Source organism: Mandrillus leucophaeus, unplaced genomic scaffold (assembly GCF_000951045.1).
Source record: "Mandrillus leucophaeus isolate KB7577 unplaced genomic scaffold, Mleu.le_1.0 Scaffold106, whole genome shotgun sequence".
Taxonomy (NCBI): domain Eukaryota; kingdom Metazoa; phylum Chordata; class Mammalia; order Primates; family Cercopithecidae; genus Mandrillus; species Mandrillus leucophaeus.
Genome location: NW_012098765.1, coordinates 2822509 through 2837764, shown reverse-complemented (window position 1 = coordinate 2837764; position 15256 = coordinate 2822509). Strand labels below are relative to the sequence as shown.

General features: G+C 49.6%; 2 protein-coding genes across 6 annotated transcripts in view; one reads left to right on the top strand and one right to left on the bottom strand.

The window, feature by feature from the left end:
- The window catches only part of LOC105542326 (chromosome unknown open reading frame, human C19orf47), a 33254-nt gene extending 20379 nt beyond the window's left edge, over positions 1-12875 (bottom strand). The window contains exons 1-4 of one of the 3 annotated variants that reach the window (XM_011983833.1): positions 12791-12875; positions 6171-6222; positions 491-578; positions 281-395 (exon numbers count right to left, since the gene is read on the bottom strand). In XM_011983833.1, the coding sequence (XP_011839223.1) occupies positions 281-395; positions 491-578; positions 6171-6222; positions 12791-12862 (327 nt within the window). In that variant the 5' untranslated portion in view covers positions 12863-12875. The other 2 variants (XM_011983849.1, XM_011983842.1) reach the window with 2 other exon arrangements.
- Positions 12779-15256, top strand: part of PLD3 (phospholipase D family, member 3) — a 32244-nt gene continuing 29766 nt past the window's right edge. The window contains exon 1 of one of the 3 annotated variants that reach the window (XM_011983890.1): positions 12779-13075. The gene's annotated coding sequence lies outside the window, so the exon portion shown is untranslated. Of the gene's footprint in view, positions 13120-15256 lie in introns of all 3 variants that reach the window. The other 2 variants (XM_011983863.1, XM_011983880.1) reach the window with 2 other exon arrangements.

Below are 15256 nucleotides of genomic sequence, written 5' to 3'. Positions count from 1 at the left end.
TGATCTCCTGACCTCGTGATCCGCCCGCCTCGGCCTCCTAAAGTGCTGGGATTACAGGCATGAGCCACCGCGCCCGGCCAGGTTTGCCTCTCTTTCACAGATGCAGAAAATACAGCTCAGAGAGGTTGGGCCATGTGCCCAGTGTCACACAGCAAATGGCCAAACCAGCCCTGGAACCCAGGTCGGCCTGCCTCTGCTGCCAGGCCTCCCATTGGCTCTGCAACTAAACCTCCGCCTCCATGCCAAACCCAGAGACAGAGGGGCTGGGCACAGCACCCACCTGACGGTGCACCACTTTGGCATGCTTGAGAATGGCGATGATGTCGCCCACCACGGTCACGCCCAGCTCATTCATGATCTCCTTATTGAGATCCAGCAGCATGCTCTTCTGAATCCTGCAGGGGAAGGTCAGTGGTAAGGCCCCAGGTGGGCCAGAGTGGGTGGGCCAGTCAGCTCCCCACCACCCCATCCCCAAGTTCAGTCTCCTCACCTATTATCTACAAACATCACGGCATAATTGACAGCAGGTCCTGGAGGAATGCCGGCTTCCTTAAAGAACTGGATCCACTCGGAAGTGGCTGTGGGGTTGGACAGGGCTCATTATTCACACCATCCTCTTTAGAGAATAGCATTAGCAAAACCACAATCACAGCAGCTCCCACAAATTAAATGCTCCTCCCATGCCAGGCCCTGTGTGGAGTGCTCCACACACACATGATGGAACTGAGCCTTCCTGACCCTGTGAGTCAAGCAGTATTAAGACTCCCCTGAGTTGCCGAGGAAAATGAGGCAGGGAAAGGTTGGGCAACGACGCTAAACAAGGGGCAGAGCTCCCAAACCCTTACCACAGCCTTTCTCCTTACAGCTCCACCCCACCCCAGGGCTGGCTCTCTGCATCACTACACATGCTGGGCCCATGACTGATGTAGGGTAACTGGGACTCTGGGTTCTCTGCCCTAGTCCCTATCAGCCAGCTTAGGCCCAGAGGATGACAGGATCCACAGGTGGTTGGAAAGAAGTGTCACAGAGCCAGCCCACGAGCCTTGGCAAGCCCCTACCCGCCACAGCAGCAAACCTCCCTCAGAGAGAGGCACAGAAGTCACTAACACGGACTTCGGAGCTTGGGTTTGAATCCTAACCCTGCGATTTCCCTATGGAGGGACTGTGGGTAAGTTAACTCTTGGTGCCTTGGTTTCCTCATCTGTAAACCCGGGATAACAGATTTGACAAGTGTTTACCCAGCATTTGGCAAAGGACAGGTCCTGTCCTACGCACTGGGGATACCACAAGGCACAAGATGAAGTCCCAGCCCTTGTGTAGCTGAGATTTTAGTGATAACAGCACCAGTGTCCTTGGATCACTGTGCAGACTCAATGAGAAACTCCATATAAAAGGCTTCAAATGATGCTTAACCCAGAGGATATCCTCAAACCATGTCAGCTATTATTATTATTATTATTACTACTATTACTCCCATCACCACTAAACACAGAGCCACAGCCAAGACCAGGCAGACCCCACCTATGAAACTTTATTCTTTCTAAATTTTCTTGGCTTCTTGGTGGGTTTGACCCTCAAACTGACCCCAGCCTGACAGGCCAGGAGGTAGCTAAGACCACTGATTCAAAGCAGAACTTTTTTTTTCACATTTTGACATCTCCGAAACTAGGATCTACTTCATGACTGATGGTGTGCCATGGTTTAATTAGCAAACTGTTTTTCTTTCTCAGTACATCCAACAATCCATGCTATTTTAGAATAGAAGAAACCTGTTATTACCTCACCCATTTTGCTTTTAAGACAATAGAGACTCAGAGCAGGGAAACAGACACACTGTGGGTCAGGTGTTACATGAGTGGCAGTGCAGGGCTCAGGTGAAGCCCCATGGGTCACATCTCCAAGGAGGCCCCTGCCCAGCCAGCCACAGGCCAGTTACCCCGGGTGCTGATTGGCCCTTGGGGACTGAGGTTGGCGAGGAGCTCCTTAGGATTGCCTCTGCCAGGCCACAGGAAAGAGGTACCATTTCCCTATGTTGCACAGGCACTATCCACCTGCTAAGCCATAGGGCCCTGGGTCCCACTGGCCAGAAGCATGCACCTCTAACTATCAAAAAGCACCACATAATGATTCCATGTATATGAAATGTCTAGAACAGGCAAATCTAAAGAGAAAGTAGATTAGTGGTTGCTAGGAGGACGGGGAAGTGACTGCTAATGGGTATGGGGTTTTAATTTTTTTGAGACAGGGTCTCCCTCTGTCGCCTAGGCCAGAGTGCAGTGGCACAATCATAGTACACTGCCGTCTCAACCTCCTGGGCTCAAGCAATCTTCCCACCTCAGTTTCCCAAGTAGTTAAACTATAGGCGCGTGCCACCAGGCCTAGCTATTTTTTTGTATATATACACACACAAGTTACATATATATACACACATTTTATTTTGAGATGGAGTTTCACTCTGTCACCCAGACTGGAGTGCAGAGGCGCAATCTCGGCTCACTGTAACCTCCACCTCTGGGTTCAAGCGATTCTCCTGCCTCGGCCTCCCAAGTAGCTGGGATTACAGGCACGTGCCACCATGCCCAGTTAATTTTTGTATTTTAGTAGAGACGGGGTTTCACCATGTTGGTCAGGCTGGTCTCAAACTCCTGACCTCGTGATCCACACTCCTCGGCCTCCCAAAGTGCTGGGATTACAGGCGTGAGCCACAGTGCCCAGCAATTTTTTATATTTTTTATAGAGACAGAGTTTCATCATGTTGCCTAGGCTGGTCTCAAACTCCTGGACTCAAGCGATTCACCTGCCTCAGCCTGCCAAAGTGCTGGGATTACTGGCGTGAGCCACAACACCCTGCTAAGGTATGGAGTTTCAAGAGAGAGTGATAAAGATGTTTTAAAATGGATTATGGTGATGGCTGCACAACTCTGTGAAGAGAGAATATAAAAACCATCGAATTGTACACCTTAACTAGGTAAAACGTATGATAAATGAATTATACCTAAACTAAGCTGTTATTAAGGGGAGAAAAAAGTACCACGTAGGCTGTGGGTAGCTCTCTGAGCCAAAGCCTGTGATTGATTAATTGACTGACTGATTTTAAGGTTAGTCAAGTGAAGCAGTGGGAAGGGAGAAGGAACAAATAAATCTGTAACTGGTTGTGATCAATTAGCTGTAAAGACTAATCAGTTCACAGGGACCAGGCAAAGCCTGTGAATTTAACCAAAAGATTGCTGAAACCCAGTGTTTGAGGAATGGAAAGAGTCCCCACATTCAGCACACACCATCATTTCATGTATTGCTAAGGAAGGAAAACATGCAGTCAACTAAACTGTCATAAGGCACCGGCAATAAGATATACCCCTACTTCAGAAATGTTAAGTTGTGCAATGATGTGAGTCTTGGAATCAATGAGATGTGGCTTTTTGCACACACCAGGAGACACATACAAGAATATTCACAGTAGTTTGTCTGTGACAGCCCCAACCCAGTAATAATGCAATATCCACTGACAGCAGCATTGATAAACACATGGTGGTCACTCTCAAGGTGAAATACTATACAGCAGTGAAAAGAAAGTCAACACAGGTGACCCTTAGACATTATGTTGAGCAAAAGAAGCCAGATACAAAAGAACACAAGGTATGATTTCATTCACGTAATTTCAAAACCAAAGTCTATAGAATAGGAATGTCCCATTGATAATACAACTATAAAGGCAAGGAAGGCTGGGAGTGGTGGCTTACACCTGTAATCCCAGCACTTTGGGAGGCCGAGGCAGGTGGATCACCTGAGGTCAGGAGTTTGAGACCAGCCTGACCATCATAGAGAAACCCCATCTCTACTAAAAATACAAATTTAGTGAGGCATGGTGGGGCATGCCTGTAATCCCAGCTACTCGATCCAGAGGCTGAGGCAGGGGAATCGCTTGAACCCAGGAGGCAGAGGTTGCGGTGAGCCAAGATCACGCCATTGCATTCCAGCCTAAGCAACAAAAGCGAAACTCCATTGTAAAAAAAAAAGGTAGGTAAGGCAAGAAAAGACATTCACAAAATGGTTTATTCCATATGGAGAAGGGAGGGGAGTGTGATTGGGGTAGGACTCTCATGGGGCTGACAATGTTCTCTTTTTTTGATCTGGATGGGTAACAGGGTTTGGATTTTTCAATCTTTTTACGGAACTATAATGTACATGCAAAAAAAAGTGCACAAGTCAATAGATCTTCCTAAATCAGACACACCTATGTAAACAGCACCCAAATTAAGAAATCAGATATTTCTAACACCTCAGAACCCCTTATATTCCCTTTGGAGTCTCTACTCACTCCTTCCCAGATGCAACCACCACCTTCTAACAAAATAGACTGATTTTGTCTGCTTCTATGCTTTATATGAATGGAATTATACAGAATGCAGGCAGCTAGGCACGGTGGCTCCCGTCTGTAATCCCAGCACTTTGGGAGGCCGAGGCAGGTGGATCACAAGGTCAAGAGATCCAGCCCATCCCAGCCAACATGATGAAACCCCGTCTCTACTAAAAATACAAAAATTAGTTGGGCGTGGTGGTGTGCGCCTGTAGTCCCAGCTACTCGGGAGGCTGAGGCAAGAGAATCACTTGAACCCGGGAGGCAGAGGTTGCATTGAGCCAAGATCGTGCCACTGCACTCCAGCCTGGTGACAGAGCAAGACTCTGTCTCAAAAAAAAAAAGGAATACAGGCCAGGCGCGGTGGCTCACCTGTGTAATCCCAGCACTTTGGGAGGCTGAGGCAGGAGGATCTCTTGAGCACAGGAATTCAAGACCAGCCTGGGCAACATGGCGAAACCCCATCTCTACAAAAAATATAAAAATTAGCCGGGCATGATGGTGCGTCCCTATAGTCCCAGCTACTCAGGAGGCTGAGATGGGAGGATCACCTGAGCCTGGGAGGCGGAGGGTGCAGTGAGCCGAGATTACACCACTGCACTCCAGCATGGGCAACAAAGTGTGAGCCCGTCTCAAAAAAAAAAAAAGGATATACTCAGACTTTGCTTCTTAATCACTCTTAAAACTATACAAATATATTTTATGGGCCAGGCATGATGGCTTATGCCTGTAATCCCAGCACTTAAGGAGGCTGGAGAGGGCAGACCACCTGAGGTCAGGAGTTTGAGGCCAGCCTGGCCAACATGGTGAAACCCTGTCTCTACTAAAACTACAAAAATTAGCTGGGCGTGGTGGCACACGCCTGTAATCCCAGCTATTTGGGAGGCTGAGGCAGGAGAATCGCTTGAATCTGGGAGGTGGAGGTTGCAGTGAGCCGAGATCGTGCCACTGTACTCCAGCCTGGGCAACAAGAGTGAAATTCCATCTCAAAAAATTATATATATATAATATATTTTTCCACATTATAATAAATGTCAACATTTTTCAAAGCCACCAACTAATATCTGTGCCTTAGCAATCCCCAAATACAGAGCTTAAGGCTTGTGATAATAACAACACCTAAGGTTTGTTTAGAACTACACCCAAGCTTTTACATGCTGTAATCTCCTTAATCCCAGGATGTGGGAATATCATTTCCATTTCACAGGTGAGAAAACCAAGGCTCTGTGAGGCCACGTGGGAGACCTGCTGGACTTCATAACCCACGTTCTTTTTTTTTTTTTTTTTTTTTTTTTTTTTTTTTTTTGAGACGGAGTCTTGCTCTGTAGCCCTGGCTGGAGTGCAGTGGCCGGATCTCAGCTCACTGCAAGCTCCGCCTCCCGGGTTTGCGCCATTCTCCTGCCTCAGCCTCCCCAGTAGCTGGGACTACAGGCGCCCGCCACCTCGCCCGGCTGGTTTTTTGTATTTTTAGTAGAGACGGGGTTTCACCGTGTTAGCCAGGATGGTCTCGATCTCCTGACCTCATGATCCGCCCGTCTCGGCCTCCCAAAGTGCTGGGATTACAGGCTTGAGCCACCGCGCCCGGCCTAACCCACGTTCTTCACAGCTAAACTATACAGTCAGGAGAGAGATCCGGCGAGGAGGCGGGCAGGCCTCAAGCAGTTCCAGCCCCACCCTGCCACAGTCCTCAGAGTACAGCTGTTCCTGCCAATGACCCAGCCCTCCCTCCCCCACCCCCTCGTCCCCCACCAAGGCCATACCTCAAAAAGGGCAGTGGGGAGAGGGGGCCCTGGAGAGAAGGCCACAGACTCACCCATAGTCACGGAGACCATCGTCTCCCTGGCCCTGACACTGCTCCCTGGAGCCTGAAAGAGAAGAGAGGAGAGGGCCCATGAGTTGCTGCCGGCTGTGAGTGTCTGTCCCTCTCCTGTGCCTGTCTGCCTGCATGCCAGAGGAACGTTCCTGGGCTAGAGGCTCACCGCCCAGGAATAGCCTGGAGCAGCTGGCAGGAAGTCAGCCTGGGACAGAGCTGCCACCACCATCATCGCTTGTGCCTGAGACAAGGCCCAGGGACAGCAAATGTCCACAGTTCCATTCCCACACACCCCAAAAGGTTGGCTAGAAAAAGGAGTGCAACAGAAATAAGACACTTCTGGCCAAAACTTTAACGATAAATACCAACCAAGCGTGCTGGCTCATGCCTGTAATCCCAGCACTTTGGGAGGCCAAGATGGGAGGATCAATTGAGGCCAGGAGTTCAAGACCAGCCTGGACAACATGGCAAGACCCTGTCTCAAAAAAAAAAACAGGCTGGTCCAAAGGTAATGAATTATCTCAATTGACTGTTCATAGTCCCTTACAGATGGAACTCCTTATTCTACTCTTTCTCCCTTTCTCACTACTGCACTTGACTAGTCTTCAAACAAACAAACCCAAAACCCTATTCACTGAGAACCTACTATGTGTAAGGCACTCTTAGGGATACCAAGGTGAACAAAGCCATGGAACTTAGCAGCTAGCTGGGTACAGGCGACAGGGGAGACAGAGAGTAAACAAGCCAAACAGTTAGTAGAGTACATTAGGAAGCCTTTAGTGCCATGGAGAAGACATGGAGGACCTGGGAAGGGAGTGGTTGTAATTTTCAACAGAGTGATCAGGGAAGACCTAAAGCAACATTTAGAGAGCTAAAGGGAGGGAAGCAATGAGCCATGTGGTTTTACAGAGAAAAAGTGTTCCAGAAGAAGGTACAGCAAGTCCAGCGCCCTGAGCCAGTGGCTCACCTGGCATGCTGGAGGGAAAGCAAGGAGCCAGTGTGGCTGCAGTGGAGCGAGCAGGGAGGACATTGGGAGGAGACAGGTCACAGAAGTGGTGACCTGATCATGAGGCGTCCCAGAGAAGACACGGAAAACCAATTTTCCCTTACATTAGCAGATGGTAGAAAGGTGGTGTTAAAGACATTTTAGCACCAGTGGAGACTATCTCCAATAAAAGCAGTGCTGAATGGAAACTAAAGGAAGTAACTTTTTCATGTGCTGATTCAACGCTATCCGACTCCAAGATCACGGGGCCTACACTGCCCTGGCCAAAACTTCCTACTTAGCCCTCTGCCTCTTCCCTGACCCGGGTCCTCTGCCCTCTCTCCTCACTCTGCTCCCTTCTATCTACCGCAGCCCCCAGTACTGATCCTCCCTCACCCCTCCATGAGGTGCAGAAGCCCTCTGTCCCAGAACCTTCCTGTTTACAATCCCATAAAATCTGTCCCATCCCCTAACAGATTTTGATGGTATGATGGAGTGGTCAAGAGTAAGAACTCTGCAACCAGACTTAGGGTTCAAATCCAGCTCTACCACTTATGAACTGTGTGATCTCGGCAAGTGACTTCACCAGTCGGGCCACGGTGTCCCCATTAGTGAATTGGGAGGGTGCAAACATGACTTACCTTAGAGGACTGCTGTAAGAGCTAGATGAGTTTCTATGAATAAAAGCACCTGAGACAGTGCTTGGTGCCTACTAAGCACCCTGGAGGTGTTGTGCCTGATCTCATCGTCCAGGCCTCCTTCCCCACACAGGTGCTTTGTCGGCCTCCCGTTTTTAGAGGATGTCACCTGTGCCTGGAATACCTGTCTCCTCCTGGCAACCTCTCCTTCCTTCTGCTCCACTGCCATCTACTTCGTGACCTTTCCCTAAGTCCCTACATATGAGACTCTCTTCTCTATCCTCAGCATTGTTAATCTTGCCCTTCCCTGGCTTCTGCTCAATTTTTTTTTTTTTTTTTTTTTTTTTTTGAGACAAAGTCTCACTCTGTCGCCCAGGCTGGAGTGCAGTGGCGTGATCTCGGCTCACTGCAACCTTCGCCTCCTGGGTTCAAGCGGTTCTCCAGCCTCAGCCTCCCGAGTAGCTGGGACCACAGGCAGCCGCCACCACACCCAGCTAATTTTTGTATTTTTAGTACAGACAGGATTTCACCATGTTGGTCAGGCTGGTCTCGAACTCCTGACGTCAAGTGATCTGCCCACATCAGTTTCCCAAAGTGCTGGGATTACAGGCACTTGGTCTTCTGCTCAATCTCTTACTGATGAGTATGACCACAGACATCACTCTGTCCTGTACTCAACACTCTTAGATCCAATTTCCCTTCTGAATTTTACCACTGGCCAAAGACAACACAGGCCAGGCACAGTGGCTCATGCCTGCAATCCCAGCACTTTGGGAGATTGAGGCGGGTGGATCACCTGAGACCAGGAGTTTGAGACCAGCCTGGCCAACATGGTGAAAACCCATCTCTACTAAAATACAAAAATTAGCCAGGCGTGATGATGGGTGCCTGTAATCCCAGCTACTCCGCAGGCTGAGGCAGGAGAATTGCCTGAACCCAGGAGGCAGAGGTTGCAGGGAGCCGAGATCGCGCCACTGCACTCTAGCCTGGGTGACAGAGAAAGACCTGTCTCAAAAAAAAAAAAAAAAAAAGAAAAGAAAATACAACATGCATCTCTCAAAGAACAGAGCACGGAGAGGTCTCAGTAAGTCAGACAGAACATCTCACAAACCAAGCACTAACTATGCATCAGGACCAGGGCCAAGCATCATGCAGATGCATCCCAACAGCTCAGTGAGTGAGGACTATTATTAGCCCTGTTTTTACGGACGAAAAACCCCAACTCATTGAGGTGCAGTCATTTGTCAAATGGCACATCTAGCAACTAACCTTACTGGGATTCAAAAACAAGTTCTTCCTGATTCTGATGCCCATGGAGTAACTCCCATTGAGTGTTTACTATGCGCCAGGAACTGAGCATATACACATCTCAGTGACTTCTCACAACCACCCTCAGAAAAATGGAAAAATGAGTCCCAAGTTACAGATAAGAATGGCAGGTCCAAGATCACACAGCAAAAGGCTGGGCACAGTGGCTCAGGCCTGTCATTCCAGCACTTTAGGGGCAGGAGGATCCCTTGAGCCTAGGAGTTCAAGATCATACAGCAAGTAAAGGCAGCAGCAGGACTTGGACTCCAGGCAGTCCAATGGCTATGGTTCATGCTGATTGAGGGATTACTACAAGCCAGGTACTATGGTCTGTTTTTCAATGTCTCAGTTAATGCTAACCGGAATCCTTTAAGTATTCTTCCCCAAGTGCTACAGACCCTACTGGATTCAATTTCCTCTCTCCACAATCCTAAAAGCCCATCTCCAGCACTGACTTTCTGAATAAGGAAAATTATAATAGTCATTTTAAAGACAGCAGCTCCCAAAACTCAAGGAATTACCACATAACAGGCTCCATGTGCTAAGCCCTTACAAGACCTGTATCCAAATCCCAATTTTACCACATCCTAATCCTGACTCTGAACAAGTAGCTTAACCTTTCTGACCTCACTTCCTCAACTGCACAATAAGAATGGTAAGGCCGGGTATGGTGACTCACACCTGTAGTCCCAGCATTTTGGGAAGCCGAAGCAGGAGGATCTCTGGAGCCTAGGATTTTGAGGCCAGCCTGGGCGATACAGTGAGACCCTGTCACTGTTGAAAAAAGGGAAAAAAAAAAAAAAAAGCCGGGCACGGCGGCTCATGCCTGTAATCCCAGCACTTTGGGAGGCCGAGGCAGGTGGATCACCTGAGGTCAGGGGTTCAAGACCAACCTGACCTTCTGGCCTGGCCAATATGGTGAAGGCCCATCTCTACCAAAAATAAGCCGGGCATGGTAGCGCATGCCTGTAATCCCGGCTACTCGGGAGGCTAAGGTGGGAGAATCGCTTCAACCCAGGCGGGGCAGAGGCTGCAGTGAGCCAAGATTATGCCACTTCACTCCAGCATGGGCAACAGAGCGAGACTCTGCCTCAAAAAAAGAAAAAGAAAAGAAAAGAAAGGTGGCTGGGCACAGTGGCTCATGCCTGTAATCCCAACGCTTTGGGAGGCCAAGGCGGGTGGATTACAAGGTCAGGAGTTTGAGACTAGCCTGGCCAACATGGTGAAACCCCATCTCTACTAAAAATACAAAAATTAGCTGGGTGTGGTGGCAGGTGCCTGTGGTCCCAGCCACTTGGGAGGCTGAGGCAGGAGAACTGCTTGAACCCAGGAGGCGAAGGTTGCAGTGAGCCAAGATCACGCCATTGCACTCCAGAGGTTGCAGTGAGCCGAAACTGCACCACTATACTCCAGCCTGGGCAACAGTGAGACTCCATTTCAAAAAAAAAAAAAAAAGTGAGAGTACCCATTCCTGGCCAGCACGGTAGCTCATGCCTGTAATTCCAGCACCTTGGGAGGCCAAGGCAGGTGGATCACAAGGTCAGGAGTTCAAGACCAGCCTGGCCAACATTGTGAAACCCCATCTCTACAAAAATTAGCCAGGCATAGTAGTGGACACCTGTAATCCTAGCTACTCAGGAGGCTGAGGCAGGAGAATTGCTTGAGCCCGGGAGGCAGAGGTTGCAGTAATCCCAGATCGCACCACTGCACTCCAGCCTGAGCTACAGAGTGAGACCTTGTCTCAAAACAAAAATAAATAAAATAAATAATAAAAAATAAAAATAAAAAAACACCATCTCAAAATAAAAAAAAGGTTTTTTTTTTGAGATAGAGTCCCACTCTGTCACCCAGGCTGGAGTGCAGCGGTGTGATCTCGGCTCACTGCAACCCCTGCCTCCCAGGTTCATGCAATTTTCCTGCCTTGGCCTCCCAAGTAGCTGGGATTACCACCACCATGCCCAGCTAATTTTTTGTATTTTTAGTAGAGACAGGGTTTCACCGTATTAGCTAGGATGGTCTCGATCTCCTGACGTCGTGATCCGCCCGTCTTGGCCTCCCAAAGTGCTGGGATTACAGGTGTGAGCCACCGCACCCAGCCAAGGACCCATTCTTAACGGTGTTACAGGGATTAAACGAGTTAATAAACAGAATCCTTAGAACGAAGATGCACAGCAGGTGGTAAGTGCGATGTTAAGTGTGCATCAAAATAAAACAAATCTTCAGTGATCTAGGGAAACAGTGGGACGGACAGTCACTGACTTAATGCTAGTTGTATACAAAGGGTGAGCTGGGAACAAGCATAAGGACAACTTGATGGGGGTCGATGGGATCTGACAACAGGGAATCACACAGTACAAGTTCTGAACAGTATTCCTATTCAAAGGGAATACGTAGTATTCCTTTTTCAATTATCTTTCCATTTCAGCGTACAATGTAACAAGCTGTTCAGTTTCCATTGTATTTTACCTGAACTTTTCCTTCCTCTCATGGCCAGCAATGCTAGTTTTTCATTGAAGACAGCAATGCGCCAGGCACGGTGGCTCCCAGCACTTTGTGAGGCCGAGGCGGGCGGATCACCTGAAGTCAGAAGTTCGAGACCAGCCTGACCAACATGGAGAAACCCCATCTCTACTAAAATACAAAAAAATTAGCAGGGCGTGGTGGCGCATGCCTGTAATCCCAGCTACTCAGGAGGCTGAGGCAGGAGAATCACTTGAACCCGGGAGGCAGAGGTTGCGGTGAGCGAGATCGCACTCCAGCCTGGGCAAGGAGAGAAACTCGGTCTCAAAAAAGAAGAAGAAGAAGAAGACAGCAATGCAAATTTGCCTTCTCAAATTAATTTACTGGGGGAAAAAATGCACTAGTCATGATCAAGAAAAAGAAAAAAACTAATACTTCAGGACTCAGCAAAATTGGTCAAATAGTAAGCGGCAGGATGTCGATTTTCTCAGCTCCAGTCCTAAGTCTTTCCTATTGCTGTCTCTGAGCTTTCTCCCCCTACTTCCATGGAATTCCCAGCTACACCAATGACTCTCAGAATCATTATCATTATAGTCCCAATCCACGAGCTCTCACTGTACCAGCCCCTCTGCTTAAAATCTCTACACACACACACTTCGTCAGAATCCTCAAGACGACCCTATGATACTGGGACTATCTGCTCTCACTGTACAGATGAGAAAAAAAGGGGTTCAAGGAAGCGAAGACACAGGCCCCACTGCCTCACAGTGGAGCGGGACTTGAACCAAAATCCGACGGCTTCCAAACCCAACAATTTTTCATACTAAGCGCAAACATCAATACTAACAATAATAGTATAGTAACGAAGTGAGCGTTATGCGGAGGAGCTGGGCTAAGGGATCCAACGTACACGACCTGACTTCTCACTCCCACTTATAAAGCCGATGATACAGTCAGATTCTAACCCCCATTCCACAGGGGAGGAAACTGAGGCTCAGAGAAACAAATCGTACGTCCGAAGCCGTACAGCGGAGCCCGAACTGAGTCCAGAGCCCCGGACGCCACCCGTCCCTACCGCAACCGGCCCAGTCCCACCACCCCCGGCCCGCGCCTCACCTGGCCCACCGGGCCCGCGCCCACTCGCGCCGCCCGCCCTCCCTCCCGGCGGCGCCAACTGTCAGACACTCCACCCCCGGCCCGGGCTGCCCGCCCCGGAAGCACCCCCTCACCGCAGGAAGCTGAACTGACCAGCCCGCGGCCGCTCTAGCCCACCAGGCCGCCACCAGCGAGAGTGCGGCCATAACCGTCACGTGACCGCCCACCGCCACCAGCAGGAGTGCGGGCGTGTACGTCACGTGACCGCCCACCTTCGCCGGGCGCTCTCCTCCGCCCGACGCCAGCGAGCGGCGCGGCCAATGAGAAAGGCGCATGCCTGGCCCCCGTGGGCCCGCTGTCTAGCAGTAGTGCGCCTGCGCGCGGCTAGGGGGCGGTCAGGCGGGGATATATCCTGGAAGGTTCCTGTGGGGCTGGGTCCCGGAGTGGGAGACGTGGAGTGCAGGTACTGTGCGATCTAGGGGCGCGGCGCCTCGGCTACCCTCCTCGTGTTGTCCTCCCCGCTATAATGCATCGCCTCCCTTATGTCGTCCTCGGTCCCTTTATGTCACCATTCCTCTCCTGTCTCGTCTCACTTAAATCGTCACAACTCCCCTTCTGTCGCCATCACCCTCTTTAAAGTCGCCATCAACGCCCTTAACTCGCTTTCCTTCCCCTTAAGCCCTCTTTGCCACCATAGGTCGTAATCGCTCCCTGTAAATGCGTCATCGCCGTGTGTTACCTGCATCCTGCTTTTGTTGCCATTTCTCCTTTATAAAATCCTCATTTCTCTTAAACCCTCATCATACCCCCAAGTCACCTTCGCATGGCTACTGTCCCCATCGCTCTTCTTAAATCGCGCTAATGCAGCCCTTATGTCATCATTACCCCTTATGTCTTTGTCCCTACCTTGGTATCACTGTTCCTCTGACAGTCACCATCCATTCCTCATGTTTCCAGCTTTCCCCATAAGGAGCCACCCAGCCTTACAGTTATTTTTCTTCCCTCCGTGTCTTCGTCATTTCCCTGTATCACAGCTCACATAACATACAGGGTACTGCAGCCCATTACCTGGGGAGTGTCAGAATCCCAGCCCCACCACTACACCTCTGGATACCTTGACTACCTTATGGCACCTTTCCAATCCCAGCTTCATCTGCAAAATGCACGTGGGGACATCCACATCAGGGCTGAGTGTGACAATTCTGCGAGTTTATTCTTGTGGCAGGCTGAGCTTGACATGGTGTTTTTAGCTAATATTGTTATTAACCATGTCACCCTCTGCCCGGTGCAGTGGCTCACGCCTGTAATCCCAGCACTTTGGGAGGCCAAGGTGGGCGCCCTGAGGTCAGGAGTTCAAGACCAGCCTGGTCAAGGTAGTGAAACCCCGTCTCTACTAAAAATACAAAAATTAGCTGGGCATGTTGGCACATGTCTGTAATCCCAGCTACTCCGGAGGCTGAGGCAGGAGAATTGCTTGAACCCGGGAGGCAGAGGTTGCGGTGAGCCGAGATCGCGCCATTGCACTCCATCCTGGGCGACAAGAGCGAGACTCGGTCTCAATAATAATAATAATAAACCATGTCACCCTCACCCTCATCCAGTCACCTTCATCATATCCTCATGGTCACTCTCCCCCTCTCCCCAGCTGCCTCGTCATTCCCAGGGTGTCATCATGGACCTCGTATCAGGACAGACACTCTGCCACAGCAGCCACACCACCTCACAGTCTCCATGTTGCCCTTACCTCTGCCACGTCACCACACCTGTGGCAGTAGCCCATCGGCCATTGTGAACCTTGCTTCTGTAAATACTTAATCCCTATCTTGTTACCTTATGGGATTGAGTGATTTCCTCCACTCCCCAAAATGAAAGCATTTAGCTAGTGCTGCAAGGGTTGAGGAGGGCTTGGTGAGGGGGAAACTGTAGGTAGCTTAGACCCAGAATTCCCTGGACTTTTAGAATTAGGACTATGGAGAGATGAAGCCTGTTTCTCCCACATTTAAGTCACACCTCGTCAGTCCTAGGCCGGACGAGGTGGCTCTTGCCTGTAATGCCAGCATTTTGGGAGGCCAAGACAGACGGATCACTTGAGGCAAGGGGTTTGAGACCAGCCTGGCCAACAGGGTGAAACCTCATTTCAACTAAAAAAAAAAAAAAAAAAAAAAAAAATTAGACAGATGTGATGGCGCATGCCTGTACTCCCAGCTAGCTACTCGGGAAGCTGAGGCAGGAGAATCCCTTGAAGCCTGGAGGTGGAGGCTGCAGTGAGCTGAGATCACCCTACTGCCTTCCAGACTGGGCAACAGAGCGAGACTGTCTCCAAAAAGAGAAAAATGAAGCAAAAAACAAAACAATACAAAAACAGACCTGCCTGGGCAAATAGCAAGACCCCATCCCTACAAAAAAAATTTTTTTTTTTAATTAAATGGACACAGTGATGTGCACCTGTAGTTGCAGCTACTCAGGAGGCTGAGGTGGGAGAATCACTAAGCCCAGGAGTTTGAGGCTGCAGTGAGCTATGATTGTGCTACTGCACTCCAACTTGGGTGACAGAGTGAGACACCATCTCTAAAAAAACATTAAAGTGGTTGGATGCAGTG